This window comes from Lagenorhynchus albirostris, chromosome 3, assembly GCF_949774975.1.
Source record: "Lagenorhynchus albirostris chromosome 3, mLagAlb1.1, whole genome shotgun sequence".
NCBI lineage: Eukaryota > Metazoa > Chordata > Mammalia > Artiodactyla > Delphinidae > Lagenorhynchus > Lagenorhynchus albirostris.
This window is the reverse complement of record NC_083097.1, coordinates 135412365-135427474: the sequence shown is the minus strand read 5'-3', so window position 1 is coordinate 135427474 and position 15110 is coordinate 135412365. Positions and strand designations below refer to the sequence as shown.

At 43.5% G+C, this 15110-nt stretch overlaps 1 protein-coding gene across 1 annotated transcript; it reads left to right on the top strand.

The window, feature by feature from the left end:
• The first annotated feature begins 375 nt into the window (after nucleotides 1-375).
• IL12B (interleukin 12B) lies at nucleotides 376-9745 on the top strand. The gene is made up of 6 exons (XM_060146512.1): nucleotides 376-463; nucleotides 3858-4133; nucleotides 4697-4814; nucleotides 6438-6655; nucleotides 8117-8274; nucleotides 9614-9745. The coding sequence occupies exons 1-6, from the start codon at nucleotides 376-378 to the stop codon at nucleotides 9743-9745; spliced, it is 990 nt and encodes a 329-aa protein (XP_060002495.1).
• Nucleotides 9746-15110: the final 5365 nt, after the last annotated feature.

The following is a 15110-nucleotide window of genomic DNA, read 5'->3' as shown; positions in this document are numbered from 1 at the left end:
AGTACCAAGTAAATAATGACTGAATGTTGATCTAGACAAGTCACATTCCTTCTCTGAGCCTTAGGTTTCTCATCTTAAAAATAAGAGCATCATATCAGATAGCTGGCCATAAGGTCTTTCAGCTGCAGATCGTCTGCGGTTCTCTATTTGGAGATGTTCTTACCCAGAGACTGGCAGAGGGCTCCTGGAATTCACTGAGTATTAACCTGACAGTGTAGAGAAGAAAGAGGAAGATAAAGATTAAAGACAATATACATAGAATGTGAATATGGTTTCCAAAGGTGATTGCATAACTACTGACATTCTCTCTTCTCTTATCCCTCCTCGTCTTTCTCTTTTCCTCTGCCTCCTCCTCTGTTTCTCCCCCTCCTGCAGATGTACCCTCAGCAGTTGGTTGTCTCCTGGTTTTCCCTGGTTTTGCTGGCATCTCCCATCATGGCTATATGGGAACTGGAGAAAAATGGTAACCAGCCTTTCCTGATTCTCTATGAAGGCCCCAGGATCTAAGACAGGACTGTCAGGCAGCCCCCGCTGGGAAATCAGACTGAAATGGGCAGGCCTTGGGTCTTCCTAGTGAAAGCCATCACTCTGGGATAACACGGGCCCTATGTCCTTGTTCTACCTTTGAGGGTATCTATTATTATATGGCTTGAGGGTATCTATACTGTTTGGCTTTCATGTTAGATGCCAGAGAAGAAGATTTTTATGGACTATGGTGGGAAAAGAGATATGGATTTTGCCAGTATTACTAAAAACCAGCTGTATCATGTGATTAAGATTCCAAAGTGAAAGATTAGAAAAGTATAAGAACTATGTTCTAACATCTTCCACTCCACCATGCAATATTACCCCCTCAGTTGGCACTGAGATGACTTACCTCTGACCAAGCACTTTGGGGAAAGCATGGGATTTAGACCCACACTGACTTGGGTTCAAGGCTGATTCTGCCACTTATTGGTTATGTGACCTTGAGCTGGGTCACCTCTGAGCCTGAGTTCCCTCGACTGTAAACTGAGGATTATGAAGTGATATCTACTACATAGATTATTAAATGTACTAGTGAATGCAGAAGACAACTCAACAGATAATGAAGTGATAGCAAATGTTAATTAGTATTATTGTTTTGGTTATTTAAAATAATGTCTCTGGTGATTCAGGAGAACTTGTTGACTTTCCCAGTGATCAATAAAAATTATTAGTAGAATAATAGATAGGTATTATTAGAATAAGGTGCTCCCTCTATCCTTCTAGTATCTCACACACGGTAAGTATGTATTAACTGATTGTTAGTTGTTCCTGAAAGACGCTCAGATATTTCTCATTGAAGCCAACATAATAATGTTGGCAATTACTGTCTTTAATAATAAAATAATAATAATAGTTGATATTTATTGAGGCCAGCATCTCATTTAATTCTCACCACAACCATAAGAGATAGGGACTGTGTGTACCCCATTTTACAGATATTAAAAATAGAGGCCACAGAGATTAACTAACTTACCCAATTTCACATACCTGGTAAGGGTAGAACAGGAACTTGATCCCAATTCTGTCTCACTTCAACACTTATGAACTTAAGTACTTGAAGAAGGTTTTACCAGAATGACATGAGCAATTGTTTCCTCTGTCCTTGGACAGCTGAGCAAGAGGAAATAGGCATACATTTAAAATGAAGACATTGCAGCTGATGATGAGAAATGATCTTTCAATAGTGAGGAGAATACAACACTAAACTGGGTCCCTGAAAGAAATCTGGGGCTCTTCCTCCATTCTTAAGAATTTCTGGAAGATGACAGTCCAGCCATCCCTGCTCTGCCCCAGAAGGTTCTGAGTGTTTTAGACCCTCCCTTGAATAAGGACAAAGCCCTGAGCCAGATGATTATGCCAGATTCCTTCCAACCCTGGGATTTTTAGTGAGCTCAGGAGCTTTGGCCCTTTCATAGTACACCCTTAGTTACTTCTGATTTAGTAAACCACAGAAATTCCAGAAAGTCAATGTGAGAAACACTGAGAGGGCGTGCAGCTTTGGAGACAAGATGAGATGCAGCTAAGCATTAGGTTCTAGATGTGCCTCATCAGGCTGCCGCCTGCAGCTGTTTCCCCTGCCCTTGGGCAAGGGTCTTCGGCTTCTGAATCTTAGTTGTGACAGGAAAATAGCCTTGCTGGTCAGTCACCAGTGGGACACAGAGAAACCAGAGAAAGCCAAAGGTGCCACATGGTTTTATGTCAGCACAGCTGACCATTTTCCAAGAGTTGGGGCCCAGATGCTTTTTACCTCTTGTCTCTGTTACCCATTCAGTAGTTTTAAAGCCCTTTGATGTCAAGTGGGAACAGCTTTACATTTGGACGCCAATCACAAGAGCCAGCAGTTACAGCTCATTTAAGGGCAGTGTCAAGCTCTTATATAAATTAGCTTATGTGATCCACATCTCCACCTTCTGGATCAAGTACTAATATGTTGCTTATTTTAAAGATAATGACCCTGAAGCTTAGAGTAATTGAATGCCTTGCCCAAGGCCACAGGCCAGTGTAAGAGACAGAGCTGAATCCTAACTCAGACCTGTGTGGTTCCAACATCCAGGCTTTTCACTGCTGTGGCTCTCAAACTAGAGTGGTTTCAGAATCTTCTGGAGAGGTTAAAAACAGGTCGCTGGGCCCGTCTCAAAGTTCTTGATTCAGCGACTGAGAATTTGCAATGCTAACAGAGTCTCACATGCTGCTGGTAGTAGTTGGATGATCATGCTTTGAGAAGTACTGCATTAAGCAATTCTATTTAATTAATAATTGATGCATGAATGAATGAATGAAGATTTGATGTGAAATACTCTTTGAAATACTATATTAGGCCATTCCTCAAGTGCCAGTTTAGATACTGGTATTAAAGGTTCAATGCAGGGAATTCCCTGGTGGTCCAGTGGTTAGGACTCTGCACTCTCACTAGCAAGGGCCAGGGTTCGATCCCTGGTCAGGGAACTAAGATCCTGCATGCTGCACGGTGCAGCCAAAAAAAAAGATCCAATGCAAAGCTGCAGAGACAGAAGTTCTGAGATATAACTCTTTTGCTTCTCACTTGATGTAACCTTGCTTAACCTCTTAGTCTCAGTACCCTTCTCTATAAAATGGAAAGATTAAGATCTACCGAACTGCCTCTAAGAAGGTAAAATAGCTTTTAAAAACACAGAGAGAATGAAAATCTCCATTGGTGAGTTTCACGCAGTTGGAAATAAATCCTTCAATCCCCGTGGAAAATTGGAAGGCATTTTCTCATGCAGTTGTCTGACCTTTGGTGTGTGAATAACAATAACAACCAATGCTGAGTGATAGGTTCTGTGCTAAGTGTTTTACACGCTTTTTTCATTTAATCCTCACAGCCAAACCTACAAGGCAGATACTATTATTATTGTCATTTTACAGACAAAGAAACTGAGGCTCATGGTAATTACGTATCTTTCTCCAAATTCCCCAGCCAGCTATTGGGGACAGGATCTCAGTCCTGGTCAGTCTTTCTCAACACTTATTCTCTCTGAATGTGAACTGTGCTGGAAGTTTCTTACATCCACCAGGCCTTCGGGAAAGAATATTGTGCTGTTTGCATTTTTCAGTATATCAAGGTTTTCCTCATCTGCCAGCTAATCAGAGGTTAATTATTCACGGCAGCCTGGCAGTTAATGAGCTTATGGCAGCTATTAAACTCTTTGCTTCTCTCTTCCACAACCTTGAACTCAAGTGTTGCCCAAAAACCTGAGATCATCTTACCAAGCATTTGCTGTTATGAGCAAGGTTGTGCTGCTTTAGCCATCCAGATACCGAGTAATCCAAAAATCACAGTCTGGTTCTCCAATCCCTGTGCTCTCCAGTTTATGTTGTAGAATTGGATTGGTATCCTGACGCCCCTGGAGAAATGGTGGTTCTCACCTGCGATACCCCTGAAGAAGATGACATCACCTGGACCTCAGACCAGAGCGATGAGGTCTTGGGTTCTGGCAAAACCTTGACCATCCAAATCAAAGAGTTTGGAGATGCTGGGCAGTACACCTGTCACAAAGGAGGCGAGGTTCTGAGCCATTCGCTCCTGCTGCTTCACAAAAAGGAAGACGGAATCTGGTCCACTGATATCTTAAAGGACCAGAAAGGTAATTCCATTCCTTGGGTAGCATCAATTTTCTCTTTTGCTCCATAAGAGATAAAAAAATTAAAAATTTAAAAGGCAAGACATGGTTAGTATAGTTAATGAAGTAATACCAAGTGTCTTACTGAAACCACCCAAAACCTACATTTTCCTTTGCTGTACACTTTGGGTTATCAACCATCAAAATCTCCTGTTGAGAGAGTTTCATGGGAAGTCTAGATGCTTTTCCTGAGGTTCTTTTTAAATAACAGTGATATTATTGGATGGCTAATGGGAGTTAGTTAATGTGCATAGTGTGTAACTCAGCACTGCGCTGATAGCCTTGAAAAATATTAATACCCCCCTCCGATATGTTGGGTGTGTGGCATACAGAATCAGCATCCTATTGGGACATTCCCAGTCCTCGCTGACTGTCTGCCTGGGGAACAGCAGATTTTCCAAGGAAATAAATGGAAGATCTTCACTCTTGTACCATTTGGTGGCCTGTGATTCATCGCAATAAAAATCTTTGCAATTTAAAAGAAAGAAAACCCCTAAATATTGAATTCTTGTTCTTTTCAAATCCAGAGCCCAAAAATAAGAGCTTTATAAAATGTGAGGCAAAGAATTATTCCGGACATTTCACCTGCTGGTGGCTGACAGCAATCAGTACTGATTTGAAATTCAGTGTCCAAAGCAGCACAGGGTAAGTGAAACCACTCGGGTTTCTCAGCATTTTGCTAGAACTTTCTCAATAAGAAAATAAGGGCAACCTAGCAATGGCCCATCAGTTAATGATAAGGGAGAAAATAAAGCCAATCCTATATTTTTAACCCCCCATCCACACACACACACCCTTGCCTAAATTAGGGAGAGAACATGGAGATTTAAGCTAATTGCCTGAACAAATGTATGCATTAGAACAGGATATTATTGGGGCCTGGGAAGAGTCTCTGCTGTGTTTGAACCCACTCATCCAAATTGCCTGGCAATGCCTCATTAAGGCTCATAGCACCACGGCAAGGGTGGGGATGGCGGTGATAAAAGGGGAAATTGAAGCTGTGAAGGACTTGCCAAAATTGCACCTCCAGTCGAAAATAGAAACAAGAGCTCTAGGCATAGATCTTGCAAGCCCTGAGGCTGACTCCAAAACTCTGTGAGGCCTCTAGAAATTTTCCCAGGGCCACTTCAATTCCTTTTTCTTCTGCTGACACCACCAATCTGAAGTTCACTGTTTGTCCTATGCAGCTGGGCTTACCCCGAGAAACCAATTCCCTTAGTACAGAACCTACATTAACCCGCTGTGTGACTTCCTTCCCTCTCATCAAAGTTCCCAAACAGTGTAGGATAACAGAGTAAACCCTAGGTGATCATCCTGACCTGGCCACTATTTAACTGAGTAAATTAACCTTTGGGGTCTTACTATTCCATCTTTAACATGAAAATGCTTACTAAAGAAATGCTTATACAAGTGCACAGAGACATAGATGCAAGAGTTCATTGTGGTGTTCTTGGTGATCAGCAGGGCAAATGTTAAGTAAAGTGTGGTACATTATACCCCAGCTTAATGTGCAGTCCTCAAAATGAATAACCCAATCCATGTGGTCTGTCATGCAGCACTCCCCATAATATGTTCAGAAGGGGGAAAGATGGTTGCAGAATTATGTACACCAAATTTTATATATATATATATATATATAATTTGATATTATTTCATAAAAATAAAATTTATGTGTGTATATATAGATAAATATGTGTGTATGCATATATATTGATACATGTGGATATATGATTGCTTTGAATAGTCACAGAATAATGTCTGGAGGGATACAACAAGCCAGGAATAGTATTTATATCTAAGGAGTGACATTAGGGTTAAAAAGGGGATTAGGGTTAAAAGAGACATACACATTTCATTTATACACCATCTTTATCTTTTTAATTTTTTAAAATTGGTATGTATTGATTTTGTCATTAAAATCCAGAAAATGAGTTAAAAATTTTAATAAGGAGATTTAACCAGGAGTTTTGGATCTAAAAGTTTTCAGATTCATTTAAGCCAGAGGCAAACATTTGTATTGGGTTGGCCAAAAAGTTCATTAGGGTTTTTCTGTAAGATCTTATGGAAAAACCTGAACGAACTTTTTGGCCAACCCAATTATTACCTCTCAAAGCAACGCTTGTTCTCATGGGGAGGGCAGCTTCTTACCCCCTTGAGAGAAATCAAACCAGTTGGAGAAATTTTGTCCTCAGACAGCTGTCTGGTTACAACAGCTAGGGACGTGCCTGCAATCATGTGACACAGGATAATATCTGTCTTTGATTTCAGCTCCTCTGACCCCCGAGGGGTGACGTGTGGAGCAGCGACGCTCTCAGCAGAGAGGGTCAGAGTGGACCACAGGGAGTATAAGAAGTACACAGTGGGGTGTCAGGAGGGCAGCGCCTGCCCAGCCGCCGAGGAGAGCCTGCCCATTGAGGTCGTGGTGGAAGCTGTTCATAAGCTCAAGTATGAAAACTACACCAGCAGCTTCTTCATCAGGGACATCAGTGAGTTTGCTTGATTATATGTGCTTAATAAAGATAGACGCCGGTTCATCACATGTTAACAATGCTCCATGCACTGGGGTTAGGGGTTTATACGCATTCTCTCTTTTATTCTGCATCCCGCCCCGAAAAATAATTATAATGTAGATACAACTGTCTGCATTTTAAGGAAGAGGAAATTGAGTCCTAGCTAGGTTAAACAACTTGCCCCAGAACTCACACATAGCAATTCAGACCTGGATCTGCCCCGCTAGAAAAAGCAGGCTCTTGGCTACACTTCTATTCTGCTGCTCAGGCACCTTCCATGATGAATTCAAGAGCAGCCCCTCAAGCATAACATTCATATGCAGAACCAGAGCTTCCCCTACTAACTGCAATTATTCCCAACCAATCTTTCTGTAGCATTTGAAAAAGAGATTTCTTTATTGGAATATAAACCCCTCCAAAATGGATGTCTGTTTTTTTCAGTTGGAAGATGGAGATTTTTGCCATTTGTCATTTCCTTTACCATTTATCCAGTGAACATGCATCATGAAATAAAAAGTGATAGAATCACAGAACCTGCTCTAGCATTTGTGGGGAGATTGCCTTTGGTGGAAAGGAGAGGGCGGGGTCTTGTTCACGTAGGGTACCAAGGAAGGTCTCTATGAGGAGGTGGCATTTAGCTGAGTCCTAAAGGAAAGAAAATGCCACTGTGTTGAGAAGAGGAAAGAATATTTGTGGAGCATCTGCTAGGAGTCTTGGCCTTTGTGTGGAGAGGTGCTAGATCCAGAGAGCCCAAGCCCATTCCATGGACTCTCTCCCCTCCCCCTCCCCTCCTAGAAAAATGTACATTACTCGAGGACAGAGTCTTTCTGACACTCACTGTTGTGCTTTCCATGCACAGTCCAGTGGCTGTCACATAATGGGGGCTTTTTATTGAATGAATGAGTGACCGAGCATAGAGACAATTTGGCTGTAACTGCCACAGGACAAGTCGGTGTCAGATTCCACGAAAGGGCTAAAGAAAGAGCACTAAGTGGAAAATCTCTCATCTGGTCCCCAGCAAGAGGCTCAGCCCAATTCCGAGTTTGGTGCAGAGGGGGATTGATTACAGAGAGGGTGGTCCTTCACTGCAAGCCCAGACGTGAGTGTCTTGTCTCTAAGAACTTTCCTCTGAGCACCACGCAGAGGTGGTTCCACCACCAGGGCCCCTGTGACTGCGCAGGGATGAGAAGGATTCTGAGCCTCTCTCAGGTTCAGCGATAGAGGAGGCAGCAGTTGGTGACAGCTGCCTTGTACAGGCACCAGCGTGAGCGCCAGCCGCAGGGGTGTCTCACGTCTGCCAACCAGGTGCTCAGAGAAGTTAAGTAACTATGATATGGACTCAGAGCTGGTCAAAGGCGAAAGGGGGACCAGAAGCCAGAACTATGTTACCCCAAAGCCCCATTAGCAAAATAAAGGGTGTTTCTCTCTCTTCCACAGTCAAACCAGACCCACCCAAGAACCTGCAGCTGAAGCCATTAAAGAATTCCCAGCATGTGGAGGTCAGCTGGGAGTACCCTGACACCTGGAGCACCCCACATTCCTACTTCTCCCTGACATTTTGTGTTCAGGTCCAGGGCAAGAACAAGAGAGAAAGGGTAAGATGTGATTCAGGTGCTGTCTATTCTGTAGTCAGGTTTATGTAGGCCCACATCAAGGAGATTAATGATGATAATAGCAGCGAATGTTTATTTGGCACTTTCTATGTGCCTGAAACAGTGCTAAGGGTTTTCCCTGCGTATCTCACTTAATTCTCACAGTAACCCTAGAAAGGCAGGCAGTGTTACTCGTACCACTTCACTAGTGAAGATTTTGAAGCTCAGAGAAGTTAAGTGACTTGCCCAAGGTCACCCAGCTAGAAAGTGGCACAACCAGGACATAAAGGCCATGCACCTAACACCCTACTGCCACCAGTATGGTTGAACATTATCTTGCTCTCAGAATTGGTCCTGATATAGGAAATCTGGGCTCTAGGAGCCTAAAAATGTTTCAAATTGACAAATATAATGGGTGATAGAACATTCATGCTGTGTCTCATCCAAAATAGATAATTCCCGGCTGTTCCATATATTGTGAAATTATCTTATTGAACAGAATGTTGGCTAAGACAATGGCTTTCAAACTTTCTTGCCTGAGCATCATAATCCCAAGGTTCTAGAGGCCCTCTTATAGAGCCTGAGACTCCTTGGGCCAGTTTTAGAAATCACTAAACAAAGGCCTTATTCGGCACAGTGTTTAGCACGTGGTAGAAATTCAGTGATTCAGGTACTCCCTGAGAATTTTTTTGTGGAAGGGAAGGGCTATTCTGGAGTAGATTTTACCTAAAAATTATTTAAAATCTTGATATGTACTTCCCAATATAAGATCTATATTATTAATAGGTAGTATTTATAGAGCACTTTCTGCATGGTTAAATACCTTGCTACTTTAACTTTTACAACTCTATGAGGGAGTAAGTATTATTATCCCTCTCTTACAAATGAGGAATTGAGAAACAGAGAGTCTAAGATATTCTCCTGTGTCCACATAGCTAATAAATAGCAATGCCTGGGCTTGAACACAGATTTTATTCTGATAAAAGGATCAGGATATGGAATTTCAGAATATCCAGGGGACAGCAAATCTGTCTCAGTCCCACCACTGACCTAGTACTGCGGTGTGTGCACATGGGGCCTTCATGCAAGGCAACTGTGCTAGAAAGATGAAAACTGGACCAAACAATTTCTCCCTCAGGGCTTTGGACTTATAAAGTAGAAAAGCCGCATCTGTGTTCAGAGCTGCTGTCAGTAGGTGGCACAAGTTCTACACACACCCCTATGAACTGCGAGTGTGGTGCCCTGAGACCAAGGTGTGGCTGTTTTGGGAGATTGTACTTTGCCAAAATATGCCCAGCCCACCTTGTGATTGCGTTGCCAAAAATTTCCCTCTCCTTTGCAGAAAGATAAACTCTTCACGGACAAAACCTCAGCCAAGGTCACGTGCCACAAAAATGCCAACATCCGCGTGCAAGCCCGGGACCGCTACTACAGCTCATACTGGAGCGAATGGGCATCTGTATCCTGCAATTAGGTGAGCAAGCCTGCGAAGCCCAGCCCAGCCCTGCACACTCAGTTGTACCCAGGTGCAGGACAATGGTGGGGACTGTGTGGGACAGGAAAGAGGGGGTGGGATGCCCAACACGCAGTCACCAGAGGCAGAAACATACATTTGTTCATTAACAGATACTTATTGATGCCCATAGTATTCCAAGCAGTATGCTGGGCACAGGGACACTGCAGTAAAGAAAGCAGGCACAGGTCCTGCCCTTCCGGAAGGGAAGGCAGTGGGAGAGAGAAGTAGCCAAGAGTCAGAGCATAGGTGTCCTGCAAGCTGTTTCCAGGAATTAGAATCTTATCTGGAGACCACTGGGGGCCACTGAAGGGCTTTAAGAAAGGAAATGACATGATCAGATATTCTTTTAAGAAAACTCTCGAGGGCTTCCCTGGTGGCGCAGTGGTTGAGAGTCCGCCTGCCGATGCAGGGGACACGGGTTCGTGCCCCAGTCCGGGAAGATCCCACATGCCGCGGAGGGGCTGGGCCCGTGAGCCATGGCCGCTGAGCCTGCGCGTCCGGAGCCTGTGCTCCGCAACGGGAGAGGCCGCAGCAGTGAGAGGCCCGCGTACCACAAAAAAATAAATAAATAAATAAGAAAACTCTCGAGACTTCCCTGGTGGTCCAACGGTTAAGACTCCGTGCTCCCAATGCAGGGGGTACGGGTTCGATCCCTGGTTGGGGAACTAAGATCCCACATGCCTCAATGCACGGCCAAAAAAAAAAAAAAGAAAGAAAAGAAAAGAAAACTCTCAAGATAGCCTCTGGTAAGCATGGTATCAGCAAAATCCTAGGCCACATAAGAAAGGGCTGGACCCTTCTGACGAGGAACCCCCAAAATCCAACTGCCCCAGATAATGTGTTGTGTGAAATAAGAAGGGTTTGCTACTGAATTTCAAATCCTCATAGACACTCGCCATTCTTTTTCAGGTTTTAACCTCAGGATGAAACTTTGGAAGAAAAGTGGAAGACATTATGCTAAATTTTTAAAAGGTGCAATGGAACAGGACCCTCCCCCTAAAGATATTTTCTACCAATTTGCTTTTTTTTTTTTTACGATTATAAAGATATCTTTGCTGTATTTTTATATTTAAATGCTAAATGCCCACCGAAACAATCAGCTAATTTATTTATACAGTTTACAGCTAGCAGGTCACAGCTGACTTTTATGTTATTTACCTATTTAAGTAATTTATGTATTTATTAATTTATTACTGTTATTTAACATTTGTGTGCCAAGATATATGTTTCATATACTCATGACCTGATTTATAAGGAATGGGCCCTATTATGCAAAATGTGAATTTATGTGTTATTTATACTGACAGCTTTTCAATCGAGGCTGCAAGTGCATCAGTTTTATGGCAACCAGTAAGAACACAGTGTTCTGATGCCAGCGCCATAATATATTTGTAATGGATTAGAACACAAGAGATAGTTAAATAGACATGGAGATACAAACTCTTTGAGGAGGTCCTGGAGAGCAGATATTAGTTCCCGTGTCCATGAAGACTTCCTTGAAGTAGTGGTGATAATTCAGAGCTGTTTGCACCTCTAAACAAGTTTAGTCTTTGGATGCCTGAAATTAGAAAGAGCTAAAAATGATGATTGGAATTGAAATTCAGCTTCACCCTTCCTGGCAGCCCCTGCCCCCTTCTATCTGTAAGACGAAGGAGAATGACGTGGAGATATCGTAAGTGTCTGGAAAGTAAAAAGATCTTATGATTCAAGAGAGAAGACAAGTGTAGTTATGGCTAAGGACAAAATTGTCAGAATTGCCAGTTGTTCCTTAATAGGCACACAAAGAAGCAGACAGATGCGGAGAAAACAGCCATGAATCTCTTACTTGTTAGCATGAGGGAACACGACAAGCGGATATGACTAGAAAGTTCCGAGCCATTAAAATGCTACTTTTAAGTAATGAATGTGCTTTTTGTAAAATGATTCCATTTATTTTCTGTTTACTTATTTATTTTTATATTCTGATGGTGAATAAAAATATAACTCTTCTTTGCAATAATATTTTGGGCTTTCTCAGTTGACTGGGTATCCTGTTCCCATGCTTACCAGGGCTGTGTTATTTTTCCCTTACCATTGAAGGACTGCCCCACCATGAAGCAATTTCATTTCTGGTTTTGCACAATGGGCCCTTTCCCTTTATAGGAAAGTCAGTGTCTTGCCAAGCTCAGGAAATGTCCCTGTGATCTGACCACAGGGGACTCTGCAAGGGCACTAAACTGCATTATGCCCCTTCAGGGGTTGGATACTCTTGCTTCTGTCACCTTCTAACCTGGAATCAACTCTACTGGTTTCCAAAGCATCATGAAACAAATTTCCCACCTGATAGAGCCATGGGCAGCCCATCCCATAGGTCCAACTCCAGTGTTTATGGAGGGTTTGCCATCTGTCTGGCCAATGGCTAGGCCCTGGGGTTGAGGAGTTCCAAAACACTTTGGGTTTGCCACCCCGAAACAGTGCCCACTCCTGGCAAAGCCTATAAGACTGGGATGAAAAGTTAACTTCAATACCACGAAATGTGAAAATATTCAGTGTACATGGTGTATATGGTGCCCTGGGGTAAAAATGAAGAAGGATCAGTATAACCTGGAGTCACCCAGGAAGACTCGACGGAGAAGGGGAGGTGCCCACTTTGGGCTCAAAGGATGGCCAGGGCCTGCCAGTTCCTCGGAACTGGCAGGCCCTGGCCACGAAAAGAACAAGTGGTGGGATCAGAGAGAATGGTGTCCATTCTCTGCTATCTTCAAAAGCCAAGTGCACACATCTGGCTTCCTTGCAATGGCAAGGTAATTATAATAGGGATGTTTGTTTACATTCCTTATTTTAAGTGTCACCTGGACCCCTTATTGCACTCTACTCCTGGCCTGGAGGGATAGTGTAAAATTTCTATCATTCTAATCCAACATTTGAAACATATCATCTTGTGTTAGTAAACCCACACTTGATAGCACATGGGTGGTTAGTAACAACTATGCATTCTTCTAAGGGCCTTTCATCTAGAGATACCAAAATGCTTACTGGGCACTTAATGAACAACAGTAAACAAGAAAAACATAATCGCATTTCATAAGCACAGAGACCTGGGGACATTTCCCAAAACTTCTGGCAAGTCTGGGGCACCGCTCAGGTGCCCTGGCTCCACCAATGCCCAGTGCTTTCCTAACACAGCCTCTTAGCAGTTGATTAATTTCAGTTACATGTAAGCAATGGAGAGTTTTTCTCTTTGAAAAATATTCTCCAGGACAGTCCTTTCTACTGGGAAACTAGCCACTACAAATGCATCAAATGTCCTAGCAAAAGAGCTCAGGACGGGGCACCGGGAGCCTGGGCCCTGGGCCTACCCAGCCCTGCTATGTGACCATGTAACCTTCGGCAGGTCACTGGACACAATCAGTTCTCACTCCCAACTGCCTTCTTCCCTGATGTCCCTCCTCAGCTCAAAGGTTGGGAAGCTAAGTAATCACTTTTCCAGTTGCTCTTGCTGCCCAGCAAGGTCATGAGACCCAGTTCTGGCTCATGAGATGTAAGAAAATTCTTCTGGGGGGTTTTCTGTTAAAAGACAGAGCTATGGCTTACATCACCCTTCCCCTCCTTCTTCCTCTCTTCAGCAGATGAAATTTAAGAAGTCTCAGAGGATGCCTTGCACCCAGGATAGAAGCCATCATGCTAAGACAGGAAAGATAAAAAGACTCTGGGACCCTAGTGATATCATCAAGGAACTGAACCAACCCCTGTGAGTACCTACCCCAGCCGTCTTGTTGTGTTAGAAAAGCAGACCCATATTTGTGTTTTTTTAATTGTGGTAAAATACACACAACATAAAATTTACCATTTTAACCATTTTTAGGTGTAGAGCTCAGTGATATTAAGTACAGCCACATTGTTGTACAACCACCACCACCATCCATCTCCAGAACTTACTCTTCTTCCCAGACTCTGTACCCATTAAACAACAACTCTCTGTTTTTAAAATAGAAAATGAATAAACTGAAAATTGAATAAAGACATCCTCCTAAACATTCAGATCCTCATCTATGAGAGGCTGTTGGCCAAGTCAGAAAAAGGAGCCAGGCCAGCACAGGAAGGGACTGACATCAGAAAATCTGGTTCTGCCCCTTACAGCTGGTGCGACCTTGGGGAAGGCCTGGAGTACTTGATTTCCAACGATGCCAGGTTGGGTCCTGGTGATACCCTACCTGCCTGCAGAGAGGTAGCCATGGTCAGGAAGCCTGCTGCAAGGGCAACCTGAGTGTCAGGAGGATTCACATGTGTTGGTGTGTGTGTGTTGAGGGGTGGTCTGGGCAAGTAGCTCCCATAGGACAGACACCTTTGCTGTTCCTTCATTCACTCCACAAACATTGTTCATCACTCTGCCCCTGGCACCATCCTCTACTTTCTGGATACAGGAGTGAAAAAGACCTTGCCCCCACGTGGTTTCCAAAGGCTTAAGCTTTAAATTCTAAGCACTGGAGGCCACTTCCTGAGGGTTAAGAGCACTATGAAATGAGATCACCGGTTTAATGTGATTGGCACAATTCCTGGTCCATAGTAAGTACCCAGAAAATGGTAGCTATTTCCACTGACTAGCTCTGTGATTTTGAGCAACCCAAGCCCCCAGTTTCCTCATGTGTAAAATGGGATAATAACAGTCCCTATCTAACAGGGTAGTTGTGAGGATTAAATGAAATAACACTTAGAAAATGCTTAGAAAAATACCTGATCCAGGGCTTCCCTGGTGGCGCAGTGGTTAAGAATCCACCTGCCAGTGCAGGGGACACAGGTTCCAGCCCTGGTCCTGGAGGATCCCACATGCCGTGAAGCAACTAAGCCCGTGCGCCACAACTACTGAGCCTGCGCTCTAGAGCCCGCGAGCCACAGCTACTGAAGCCCGTGCGCCTAGAGCCCGTGCTCTGCAACAAGAGAAGCCACGAAAATGAGAAGCATGCACACCATGCACACCGCAAGGAAGAGTAGCCCCTGCTCGCCGCAACTAGAAAGAGCCTGAGCACAGCAACGAAGACCCTACAGAGCCAAAAATAAAAACAAATAAATAAATTAGTTTTTTAAAAATACCTGATCCATGGAAGTACTCAATAAAAGCTTGGTGTTAATATTCTTACCATACTACTTATCACCTGAAAGAAGCATAACTCTAGACCCTGTGCTTTTGGAGGGTGGGGAGATGGAGGAATCATTGTTAGGAGGCCCCAATGCCTCTAAGAACTAGGTTGGGATGGAGGCAGTATTAATCAGCCAAGGGGGAAGAAAGAGACAGCTCAGTCCCTTGAGATTAAAAAGCCTCTGCAGTGTAGAATCCCTTTCTTAT